The 12,091-nt window shown below is 49.7% G+C and overlaps 6 protein-coding genes across 6 annotated transcripts; 3 read left to right on the top strand and 3 right to left on the bottom strand.

Annotated features, from left to right (window-relative positions):
* Positions 1-72: 72 nt before the first annotated feature.
* FSST1_004526 (Ima1 N-terminal domain-containing protein) lies at positions 73-2,246 on the bottom strand (the record flags this gene model as incomplete). The annotated part of the gene is made up of 3 exons (XM_083230710.1): positions 73-1,200; positions 1,247-2,065; positions 2,118-2,246. 3 exons carry the CDS (start codon positions 2,244-2,246, stop codon positions 73-75), a joined length of 2,076 nt encoding a protein of 691 aa, XP_083087956.1.
* A 605-nt stretch (positions 2,247-2,851) lies between these two features.
* On the top strand, positions 2,852-3,688 carry FSST1_004525 (DUF2407 C-terminal domain-containing protein; the record flags this gene model as incomplete). The annotated part of the gene is made up of 1 exon (XM_083230709.1): positions 2,852-3,688. The coding sequence occupies one exon, from the start codon at positions 2,852-2,854 to the stop codon at positions 3,686-3,688; it is 837 nt and encodes a 278-aa protein (XP_083087955.1).
* Positions 3,689-4,151: 463 nt separating this feature from the next.
* Positions 4,152-7,488, bottom strand: FSST1_004524 (ATP-dependent RNA helicase MTR4; the record flags this gene model as incomplete). Its single annotated transcript, XM_083230708.1, has 2 exons — positions 4,152-4,332; positions 4,382-7,488. The coding sequence occupies 2 exons, from the start codon at positions 7,486-7,488 to the stop codon at positions 4,152-4,154; spliced, it is 3,288 nt and encodes a 1,095-aa protein (XP_083087954.1).
* A 638-nt stretch (positions 7,489-8,126) lies between these two features.
* FSST1_004523 (cytochrome c oxidase subunit VIII) lies at positions 8,127-8,418 on the top strand (the record flags this gene model as incomplete). The annotated part of the gene is made up of 2 exons (XM_083230707.1): positions 8,127-8,331; positions 8,393-8,418. The coding sequence occupies 2 exons, from the start codon at positions 8,127-8,129 to the stop codon at positions 8,416-8,418; spliced, it is 231 nt and encodes a 76-aa protein (XP_083087953.1).
* A 286-nt stretch (positions 8,419-8,704) lies between these two features.
* Positions 8,705-10,237, bottom strand: FSST1_004522 (uncharacterized protein; the record flags this gene model as incomplete). The annotated part of the gene is made up of 1 exon (XM_083230706.1): positions 8,705-10,237. The coding sequence occupies one exon, from the start codon at positions 10,235-10,237 to the stop codon at positions 8,705-8,707; it is 1,533 nt and encodes a 510-aa protein (XP_083087952.1).
* A 970-nt stretch (positions 10,238-11,207) lies between these two features.
* Positions 11,208-12,013, top strand: FSST1_004521 (mitochondrial 37S ribosomal protein mS23; the record flags this gene model as incomplete). The annotated part of the gene is made up of 2 exons (XM_083230705.1): positions 11,208-11,591; positions 11,657-12,013. The coding sequence occupies 2 exons, from the start codon at positions 11,208-11,210 to the stop codon at positions 12,011-12,013; spliced, it is 741 nt and encodes a 246-aa protein (XP_083087951.1).
* Positions 12,014-12,091: the final 78 nt, after the last annotated feature.

The raw sequence follows: 12,091 nt of genomic DNA, 5'->3' as shown, positions 1-12,091 counted from the left end.
ATTCCTCATCCAACGCCTGTACGTGATTTATCCCAAAACAACATGTCCGCCCTTTCTAGGTATGTATAAAACTCAGATCGAACTGCTCCAAACCTGATGGCCTAACATGGTTGTCAAAACTCCCACGCCATATTTACCACCTTCTGTGTTTCCCTGCCAAGTCTCCCAGGCAAGCCAGCATACTGCTGTAAGCTCAAACACACTCAATGCGGAGCTCACATATGATGCCGCGCTGGGGGTTCTGCTATCTCTTGGTTCTCGACCCGCTTCGCCTGTTACTCGTAGAGCGATTACTCCAGCTGCAGACAGCAGAGCAAGTTGCACCTCCCGACCAAAAGGCATCGGGAATGCAGCAGTCAGGCCCCAAAGAACAAGCAAAACAGCGACAGTCATAAACTCGACACCAAGTCTCTCAAATTGGGGGGTACCAGGGCCGCCAGCACCAAACGAGCGTGCTCTTGATCTTTGGTCAGGCTCACTATGCTCTTGGCCTAGGCTGAAGCTCTGGCTTAAAAGATCCGCCAACCCGCTTGCCTCATCGTGACTTTCCTGGGGCGCGAAAAAGCTGGGTGGTTTGAAAGCAACTTCATGCTCCTCTCTCTCATTTTCGTCCTTCTTCCTAGCGGCACCACGGAAGAAAATGCTCTCCTGCTCCACAGGCTTACTCCTTATAATAGGCGCATTAGGTGGGTTTCGCAAACGGTGAGATGGGGTCGTTGGAGCGGCAGGAACTTTGTACCAGAATGGATTTTGGTTGTTCACTGGCGACTCGCCAAAAGCTCTTCTTGGTTTATTCAAGGCTGGCGAATTTTGAAAGGCTCGGTATTGCGACTGTGGCTTAATATGAGATTCAGTAGGGGTCCAATCCATTTCGTCCGAGCATCCGACTTCCTGAGTCCTTTGCGGGGTGACGTTTAGACTGTTGAATCGATCGAAGGGGCTTTCTTGGGGGCGTAGTGGACTACTGGGCACATATGGTCGTGGCGAGAATGAGCTGACAGATGATTGCTGTGATCGCCCAGTCTGAGGAGCCGGCGTGGGTGAATCCAGTGCTTCGTTCAGCAGATCGGAAAATGTTTTTGGCTCTTCCCTCTTCACTCGGGTGAGTTTGGGCTGTTTCGGCGAAAATGCAGTGTCAGAGCTGTTGCCGAAAAGGGGCGTCGTGTCGACCTTGATAGATCTCTTTGCAGATGAGTATATCTAAGCCGAATTAGCAGATTTCTACAAGTATAAAGTAGTGACTTACCATGATCATCACGGCCGACATGACCAGATGCGCACTAAGTTGGGCGTTACGTGACTGCGCATGGCCTCCGTCCATTTCAAGGACCCGACGGAATAGGAACCGGAAGAAGACGATCAGCCCCTGGAAAGAGTACCACTGCGTAAAGCCCAGCAGGTGTCTGGAGAATCCGCGAACGACCTGCACAAACTGAGGATTCCACCATGCCGATAGTATGCTTGCGAGAACAGCACTACTGATCAAGAAGTCTGCAGGTGGGAGGAATTCGACAGCTTTAGACAACCCAGTCACAGTTAATGTTGACCAGCTTTGATCATCAGGATCATACATCCCAACATCTTGGTGCTGCAAGGTGAAAGTGACTGCCCTAAGATGCCAAAACATTTGCATGATCAATCCTCCCCACCATAATGCCCTGCCCAGACTGTCAATCCAGTTCAGGGCACTACTGTCGGAGGTGCTCTTCCTTCCCCTACTCTTCTCCATCATCCGTCGTAAATGATCTGTCTTGGCCGTGTATCCCGCTCGTTTAATTTGGCTATCCACTCGTACGGCGCATTCGTCACAGACTTGAGGGTATCGTTCCTCCAACCCCTTTCGATATCGGTAGTAGTTGCGCTCGAGCTCGGCATATTCCGGATGATTCGGGTCGTCGGGCAGGTACTGTGCCAGGGATGAGGTGAAAAGTCGTTGATTCTTGAGACATGTTGCGCAGAAGATGCTGTCTTGGGGAAGTGAGGGAGAGGATGGTCGAGGATTGGCGTATAGGGTTGCGGGAGCTTCACGCTCGGTAGCTACTGGGGGATCCGTAATCTCTCCATTCTATACCTGGTCAGTAAGGAGATTCATCAAGATGAAGGACCAGTATTCATACATGATCGAGGTAGTTTGTCGCATCGCATGACAGGCATAGAAACTGGCGTGTGATGCCGTCATATTTAGTATTTGATCGCTTGCCGCAATAAAAGCAGGTCAAATATCTAGTCCCTCGCAGGCGTGGCATTATTTCAATACCATCTCTCTAGTAGAGTAAAGGTTGGTGAGAAAAGGGTTGTAAAAAGGGAGTGGTGATGACCATGTCACTTGTTTATTCCAAGTTTAGATCATCTTTTGTTGTTTCTGCCGGGCGGTCAGGGCCTAGATTTGGAGGTCATGACGGTGGGGCCTGCACTGTAGATGTAGATCCATGACAAGTATCCTTCCAGAAGGTTAGAAGGTTTGCAGCGGCCATGATAGTGGCCATTTCTTTATTCAATTCTTCATGAGGAGTCTTGCTAACAATCAACAATCATAAAGACAAAAGAAACTAAATATTTGCGTCTTCATCACATCTTTGAGTACTCATAGGTAGGATATGCAGGCCATACACGTACCTGTAGGTACTTTTGTCAAAACATTCCCTCTGTGAATCATCCCGTCGTCAGGTCAGTGAATGTCACGTCACCGAAATACATACAAACCAGCACCTATCACAGCTTCACTTAATCTTTACATCCATACAGCCCAAAGCCAATTTCTTTGTCGCAACCACAAGCTCCAACTGCTCACAACCGTCTTTGCTTCTTGAACAATTCTTTCATCTCCATTTTCTCAGGCAATGCCATCATCATGACCTCTCAAGCTTCATCATCGCATCCTCCTCCCCTCCATGTAACAATCCGCTTCTCAACATCCCAACCAGACCTCGAACTTGATATCCCCTCTCCTCAAACAACAACCGTCCTCGCTCTAAAATACCTCCTCCGCACACGTTTATCCTCCCGCAGTAGGTTGCGTCTAATCTACCAAGGTCGCATCCTCCCAGATGCCTCGGCGCTCAGCTCAGTTCTCAAAACGCCTCCCCCGCCGCTACGCAACATCGACGATCCAAAAGGCAAGGGGAAGGCTGTCGAGGGCGCGAATGTGACTAGGGTCTATGTCAATTGTTCCATCGGTGATGAGTTGACCAGCGAGGAGCTTGACAAAGAAAAAGAGGAGGCGCTCAAGCCCCCTCAGGATGTGAATGGCGATGACTCTAAACCCACGAAATCAACGAGGCCACGACCAAGAGGTTTTGATCGATTACTACAGTCAGGAATTACACCTTCGGAAATCGCGACGCTCAGAACACAGTTCAACTCTATACATACAGCAGGCTTTACGCCAGATGCGATGCCATCGCCTGATACGTTGCGAAATATGGAAGATGCCTGGATAGACAACAACGCTGACGGCCTCCCGTCTGGATCCAACCCTCTAGAGGACGAAAACGCAGGTATGGCGTCGGTTCTAGATGTATTGATAAAAGCCATGATCGTCGGCTTCTTCTTCCCTTTAGGAAGCTTGACGTGGCTTTTGCGTCAAGAGGGAATCTGGAGTAAGAGATGGCAGATCTTTGTCGGGTTCGGAGTTGTATTAAGCCTTTGCATTGGCTTCGTCATGGAGTTATCAGGAGATCGGCCTTAGGAGACCGAAAAGCCCTCGTAGGACGGAAGGCTTAAGGCGGACTTTACAAAATCCCACAAAGGAAACTTTGCATGGGCCATTGTTTTAACGTGGGCGGTTGCAATTTTGCAGTTGCATAATGAGCGAGGAATCGTGACACACCTGGAAATGCAGCAGATGCGTTAGGTTACAACAGGAGTACAAGGCGTAACGATGAACTAGCGTTGTACCTTGGAAGCGACTGATTACTTTACATAAATACAATGCTCTATCAAACTATAGGGATTGCCTCGGGTTTGTACCGGTTTCGTTTCCAACATTGGACCAGAAAGAAACTCGATAACCCGGATCACAGGATAATTGATACATCTTTTCCCGGCGCGCCAAACTCCCTAGCCAGTAATGATAAATCAGAAATCTACATATCATCCCCCTTTTCATGGGCTGCCCCCTGTAGCATTTTATTCTACAAGCAAAGGGGACTCTATAGGTACAGACTCTGGGCGGCAACAATGTCTCTGCGGATCTTGGACAGACTCTCCTCGAACTTCTTGGTCAGATCCTCGTTGCCCATGACCTTGGCAGCCTGAGCCATCTGTCGCAGAAGCTCTTCCAAACGACGGAAAAGACGGATAAGTGAGCCTTCGTAGACATTTGTCATTTTGCTACAATGTGTTAGTGAAGTTCTTGTTCGTAAACAAAATAGTGACTTACCAAATCTCAACAAATGGACGACCTTGGGCCCATGTGTAAACCGTCTCCATAAGCTGCCACTTGAGCTTCTGCGCATATTCCTCCTCGTTGACATCAAGCTTGCACTCCTGGCTGACCTTGGCAATAATTCGGGCCTTGGCCTGGATCTCTCGGTAAGGCTTCTGGAGCTCCTCCTTCAGTGCAGGGGCCTCGACCTTCTCGTCGAAGATAAAGCAACTCATGACGGCAGCGCACATCTCAGGAGTAAGCTCGTTAAAGAATCGGTCGAATAGCAACTCGGAAAGGAGAAGCTCGTGACCCTCGGTGGAGGAAACCTCACAGGCGACACGGGCCTTGAGCTGAACGACCTCGGAGTCGTTGATGAAGCCTAGACGGCGCAGGACACGCTTGCGTGACTTGAGCTCGTCCATCTGAGCAATGCTGTATGCCTTGGCGATAGACTTCTTTGTCTCCTTGACCTTCTCTGTGAGTTTAACCTTTGCATGGTACTGATCCCACAGCGAGGGGAGAAGAGGAGAAAGATGAAGAGGGTTGGCCAAGAGTCGGGACTCGAGGACCTCAATCTTTCGCAGAAGCTTCTTGAAGGAGTCGTCGGTAATCTCCATGTTCTCAATGGGATCCAGAACAGGGAGACCATCAGGGAAACGACGCTTGACCTCCATAAGGGACTTGGTGAGCGTATCCTTGTCACCATCACTCTTGAGGCCTTCCTTGGGAAGGAAGAGTCGGATCTGACTGATCGCCTTAATGCAGGTCAACAGACAAGGAACAACAGCGAACTTGATGTCGTCGTCATCATTGCAAGGCTTGATACCAGGAGGCATCTCTTCAGCGGGTTGTCCAGGGTGGAAATCCGCGCTTGACCTGGAAATAGGAAGGAGAACGTCAATGACGTGAGCTTCTTGGGGAATGTATTCGGGCTCGTTCAGCTTGGGGGCACGACGAGGAGTCTGGTTGACGATAACACCCCAGCCAAAGTCGGTTCCGTTGCCAGCGATAGTCTCGTTCTCGTCCTTGGGGTTGTAAATCTGTACCAGACGGCCAGGCTGAAGGTACGAGATACTGTAGTTGGGGTGCTGAATAACAGTTCTCATATCCCTCGTGTACGCACTAAGTTGCTGTCGAATCTGGTAGTAATCCTTGACGGTGGACTCATCGGCAATGCTGGTGCTGTCGCGCTCCTGCTGCAAAGACATTAACTCCTTCTCCAGGGACGGGACGCTAGCGGCGTTCTGGAACTGATGGAAACACCGCTCCAACATATATTCGGGTGAGATAGCTTCGATACGGAGAAGATTGAGAATCATGTTGTAGCCGAGGTAGAAAGCAGAGTTGAGTCGATCTTGGTGTCCGGTAACAATCTCCTTGGCGGTATCAGGCTCGAGCTTGTCGTCAATCATCATGATGACGATACCACGAGCATCAAGACCACGACGACCAGCACGTCCAGCCATCTGAATGTACTCGGATGAAGTAAGAGGGCGCCTCTTGACGCCATCCCACTTGGTAACTTGTGTGAAAACCACAGTCTTGGCAGGCATGTTGAGACCGATGGAGAAGGTCTCGGTAGCGAAAAGAACCTTGATCAAAGACTCCTGGAACAGAATCTCGATGGTCTCCTTGAGAATGGGCAGAAGACCAGAGTGATGGACACCAATACCGCGCTCCAACAGAGGCAACAAGTTGATAATCTGAGGAAGCTCCCTGTCCTGCTCCGACAAACTCTCGATAGCATTGTGGAAAACCTTGCGAACCATGGCCTTTTCAGAATCGTCGTTGAAACTGAGCGAGGAAATGTTCATGGCCATGTTCTCGCACTCTCGCTTGCTGAAGTTGAAGACAATGACAGGATTGAACTTCTTCTTGATAGTCATTCGAATAATCTTGGCAATATCCGAGCCATTATCAGCGCCACCCTTGTTAGTCTTCTTGTTTTTGCCCTTTCCTTTCTGTCGAGCGGTAGGGTCGTTGGGGTCAGCGCCCTTCTTCTCCTCAACCTCCTGCATAACCTTGTTGAAGTTTTGCTCGTTAAAATTGCTCTTCTCGTCGACGATAAGTCTGGCGCCGCTACCACCGGCAGGGAAGAAGTAGTTCTGAAGGGGGGTTGGTCGGAAATCGGTATAAACAACGTGACAGGCCTGGTGATGGATCTTGGCAATCCACTCGGCGAACTGGAAAGCATTGGGAATGGTGGCAGAAAGGAAGACGTATCGGACCTTGTCGGGAAGCATGATGATGGTCTCCTCCCAGACGACACCTCTCGTCTTGTCTCGCATGTAGTGGATCTCGTCAAACACGACCCAGGCGACTTCTCGCATGATCTCGGAACCTCGATACAACATGGATCGCAAAATCTCTGTGGTCATGACCAAGCAACTCGCTGTGGGGTTAATAGTAACATCACCAGTCATGAGGCCAACGTCTCCAAAGATGGACTCGAAATCTCGATACTTTTGGTTACTCAAGGCCTTGATAGGACTTGTGTAAATGACTCTTTGGTTGCGCTTCAAACATTGCGCGACAGCGTACTCGGCGACGACAGTCTTTCCGGCAGAAGTATGCGCAGAGACAAGAACACTCTCCTCGCGCTCAATGGACGCCACGGAGAGACTCTGGAAAGGATCAAGCTTGAAGTTCCATGTTCGTGCGGGTTGGTCGGGGGCCTTGTGCTCGGAAAGAGGGACATATTCGTAGTCTAGATCCGGGGGCAAAGCAACCTGATGTTGAATGTTGTGCGACAAAACGAGAGATGAATCCTGCTCTGTAAATGTGGCCGCGCCAGCGACCTCTCTTGACTCGGCCGTCTGGAAGGTATCTGTCATAACGGGGGCTACGCCATCCTCCTTCTTCCTCCTCTTGGTATCCTGCGGGCTGGCGCTCTCCGAAGAAGACTCGTCGTCAGAAGAAGCCTCATCCTTGGATTCCTCGGTGGTGTTGTCCATGTCGACATCCTCAGACTTTGCCGCGTCGCCGTTTTCGCCGTTTATCGCGTTGGCCTTTCTCTTCTTTGTCTTGTCGCCCTTGCGGTTTCTTTGCGACACAGTCTCGTCCTCGCTAGCACTTGGGGCCTCCACCTTGCCCTCGAAAACATCAAACATCTCATCCATGTTGGCGATGTTTTACCAGCGACCGGGAACCGATCGCTAGCTGCAGAAAAAAGTGATCGAGATCGGGAGTGACTGGTGTAAAGCCTATACTATAGTTCTGATGTCGCGCTGTGAATCGAAAACTATAGAGGAAAAGAAAGAAAAAGTGCTATAACCTCAAAGTAGGTATAAGATTAAGAAAAACCCTCGTGAAAAAGAGAGTTTGGCTTGTCGTCTTGTACAACAAAGAATCGATCGATCGTCCCAAACTATTCGTGGAACATGGGCCTGGGCGATTAAAAAAGTTGGTTAGAAAGTGGGTTGCCCGGCAGAAAAAAATCCCCTGGCGAACGGACTGCAGGCGGTGAAAGCTCTGGAGCAATTGGAGACAAAGCACCGACGTCACGTCCCATCCAACCGCAAGTGAATGAGATCTATTGTCAGCAGTTCAGGTGCACGTGACCTATTAGCGTTTTGCTCCCAAACCTCAGACCACCTTCTCTGACCTCGGATGCTATCACCACTGACACATACTCAAGCTTCCATCTTTTAATCTCCACTCCTCAACGTCAAGGTACGTCCGCTGCAAAGCCATTGACTGGCTCGACTTTGCTCTACCAACTTTCGCGAACCGAATTGACCTTTTACTTGTATCGCAGATGCTTTCCCGCGCCGCTACCCGTACCACGACCTCTCTGGTCACCAAGCGAGGCTTCCAGACCACCCGCGCTCGCATGTCCTCCCCTTACCACTACCCTGAGGGCGCCTACAGCAACATCCCCTTCAACCCCCGCAGCAAGTGGTTCGGCGTTGGCTACTGGACCTTCATGGCCACCGGTTTCTTCGCTCCCTTCGGCATTGCTGGTGCGTGGTTTCTCTCCCGACGTCTTCCGATTCACGATCCGGATGCTAACTCGCAGCGCAGTCTGGCAGACCTACAAGCCCCAGTAAATTCGTCGCTGACGGACTGGGTTGGTTGTTTGATTGAAAGAACGGAAGCCTTGCGGCGGCAGAATGTGGTGTACATAACCGAAATAGACATCAGTCATTCTCGACTCTTGATTCGAAATTTCATTTGTCCAACCAGCTATATCGGAGTAATGTGTGAAAAACGAATGCTCATATTCTAGTCCACTGCGATGCAAATCCCGGCCAACCCAATCTTTGATATACAGAATCCTTGTCCTGGGGTATTATTCTATCTTAAAGTACATGGTGGTACAACTTTATTGTTACATCATAATCTCGTCCCATCTTTTCTATACCTTCGATACGACGGGCCAGTCCATTTACCCATCGGAGATTTCATATCAACGCCGTCGATAATGCACTGTAGCATCGACTGTATAAACGGATGTCGGTCCGAAGGAATATCCCAGCGCTGCGCCATGTCATCGTACGCTTGAACCACTGCCTCATCAGAGCAACATTTTTTGGTTGCTCGCAGAGCCCAAATGACCAACCATCTATCGATGGTAAATCCTCTGATGTTTTCATCTCTTGCTTGGTACATGGCTTTCAACACTCCTTCTAGACGTTGCTCGCTCCACTGAGAGCCACTAAAGCCGCCATGGGAGTAAAAGCCCTTGAATAAAGCCAGAAAGACGGTGGCATGAATCGGAATGTTGAGAAACTTCATTTCGTCAAGGTATTGTGCAACCTTGGCCAAATCTCCAACTTTGACCGAGTAGTGCTCAACAAAGAGCTGGTAGGTATGAAGATTTGGCGAAAGCTGCATCTGTTTCTGCAATGGCTTGTGAAGCTCGGGGTGATTCTTGCCAATCCTCGTAAACATCATCAACACTTTGGTGACGACCCGACCCATCCCGTAGTCTCTATCCGGGATATTGGGCGCCATTTCATGCCCGGCCTTCATTCTTTGGTACGTCAGCTCTGCTGCTGACTCCTCGCCACATCGCAAAAGACCGGATATTACGCAGTTGAGCACAACGGTGTCTATCATCTCGCCTGCCTCGACCATGTTCGTGTAAGCGGCACGGATTGCGCTCGAGTCCATCTTTAGGCCGAAATAATGTATCAAACTGACATGGTGGTATCGGTTGTACTGAAACCCTCGACTCTCCATCTCTTTATAAATCATGTCGGCAAGGACAAAGTTTCCCGCTTTCGCAGCCACATCGAACAGGATGTTGAATGTGACTTCGTTTCCCTTGACATTGGCCGTTCGCTCCATCTCCTTCCACAGCCTCAGAGCCGCATCCATCTCATTTGTTGCCACGCGAGACGAATACCTTGTAGCAAATGCCAAAGCATAGTTCCAATGCACCCTTCGCAACGTCAACCCTGCGCTTTTGACATCAGCGACCAGCGCAAAGTAACGCAGCATCGACTCCGAGTTTCGCTTCGGTGGCATTCCCATAACCTTGAGTAATCTATTCCGCCACTGCCAGGTGAGGTGTAGCATTCTCGGTTGAGGTAATTGAATATACAGGTTGTATATTGGCTCGAGTGTTGTTCGATATGGATGGCGCAGCTTGTATGAGACAGCATTGCACAACTTGGCGATCAACTTTCTCGTTTCGTCATCAGTCCTGAAGGTTTCCTCTGTCGTCGGGTATTCCACATCTCGTCTGTTTTCAGAAACCTGCAACTTCTGACCATCTGGCTGAGCATAACCCCTCTGGTAAGGGTCTTGGTAGTACTCCAAATGCTCATCCACCGTTGTTGAGTCTTCGTAGGGTACCAGAGCCTTAAGGTGTCGTGGATCGTGTGCGTACTGAGTATGAAACCTCTGGTTTATCGGGGGCATCGGAGCGACTGCGGCAGAGGATGCGGTGCTATAATTGTTGGAGACATGTCGGGACCGTGGGACAGGCAGGGCACGTCGAGCCTGGGCGGCAGGTGTAAAAGTCGAGAGAAGCCATAACGAGCTCCGGGAACACGAGGGACTCGAATTCGAAATCGGATTTGTTTTCTTCCTTTGCTGCGTCTGTTTTCTAGCATCTCTGGCACAGCAGAGGCTCCTCCTTGTGGTTGTAGCCCCAAAACTGGCCGACGGTCGGTTCGAAAGCACCGCACAGAGGGAGCCGTCTAATCGACTGGGGACTTTCATGAGCTCCTCCTCATGATGCTGCGACCTCTGTTGCGTTAGCCGTAGCAGTTGAGATTGACTGCAAAGTTCCGTAAGCGTTTGGACGAGACAAAGCGGCGCTGAGAAAGAAATCAAATCGGCAATCTCTCTCAGGGAAGAGCTAACGGCAGCGCAAGTTGAGACGGAGGAGGAGGCTTGTTCTTGTAAGTGGGACCTTTTTTGAAATGCTTTTTTGCTACACTATGATTCGCGCCAAGCTGTAGTGAGTGCGGGACAATAAAACCCGCACATTGAAACAAATGTCTAGAAAGATTAGACCCAAATGATAACACTCTAAAACTTCTTTAACAAGAGATGTTACATAGTAATTGGAAGTATTTTATCATGCTTCTTATCAATGGATATAGAGTTTTGATATAAAGACTCCATAACTCTATCAATACCATCTAATATTGCCATTGATTCATATACAGTTTTATTTCACCACCTTTGACATCCCGCAGTCGGCGATAAGATTTACCGACAGATCTCCAAAATTTCCACTTCAACACCACGATCTAGAGCCTCATGCCGCGGACCGAGTGACATATACTCCCATTCTAAAGCGCCAATTAACGACGTAAGCTTCAATTTTTAACCCGCCAATCCTCGCATTTGTTCCGTACTGATTAGAACCTCAGACTTGGCCATGGGAGGTAGACAAATCCGACCCGCAAGGGTCTTTCAGACCGTGAAGGAGGAGCTCAACCACAACATCCTCGGCAAGAAGTCGGTTCCTACGCCGCCATGGTACGATATCATGCAAAAAGTGCCTCCCGCTGAGACCCTTGTCCGAAACGTCGCCACTCAACAACGAAAAATAAACCCCAAACTCACCAAGCCCAAGGACATATTCCGACCTCAAGACATAACGTACTTCGAGGACGTACTACGACAAAGATTTTATAAAGACCATCCTTGGGAGCTTGCAAGGCCCCGCGTTATCCTCGAGTCGGATGGAAAGGACTACCAGCATTGCAATTGGTCCAAGGGCTTGAAACAGCCCAACATTCCCTTGACGGGCGAAAGGCAAGTGCTTCGACGTGGACATGAATCAATTGCCAGGCTAACTTTATGTACAGTGTTGTCCAATACCAGATGTGGTTAATGAAAAACGAGGGCCAAACACTTCGTCAAGCATACGACTATGTCCGCCATCAATTTTATCGTCTGCGTCAAGAGGAGCAAATCGAAAAGCGATTGGCTCAAGAGGAAGCCAAACACGTAGGCGCTTACTTTGGCCAAACCCGCACCGATGTTTCCCACGGTCTCGAAGACCGCGAGTTCGAGAACTGGAAGATTTGGGCCGGAAAGGAGACGGAGCGACAGGAGCAGAACCGCAACGGTCAAATTGAGGACTTTGGTTTGGAAGAGGAGGCGCAAGAGGACGTTGAGGACCCAGAGGCAGCGCCGGAGGCCAAGGCCGAGGCCGCAGAGGGCAAGAAGTCCCCTTGAGGCGGATGATACCCGTCATGTACACAACCTTGTATTATTGTCTATGTATCAGAAAGCAACTACGCATGTTCCAAGAAA

Source organism: Fusarium sambucinum, chromosome I (genome assembly GCF_050947815.1).
Source record: "Fusarium sambucinum isolate potato_lamoka chromosome I, whole genome shotgun sequence".
NCBI classification, from domain to species: domain Eukaryota; kingdom Fungi; phylum Ascomycota; class Sordariomycetes; order Hypocreales; family Nectriaceae; genus Fusarium; species Fusarium sambucinum.
This window is presented reverse-complemented; position numbering and strand designations above follow the sequence as displayed.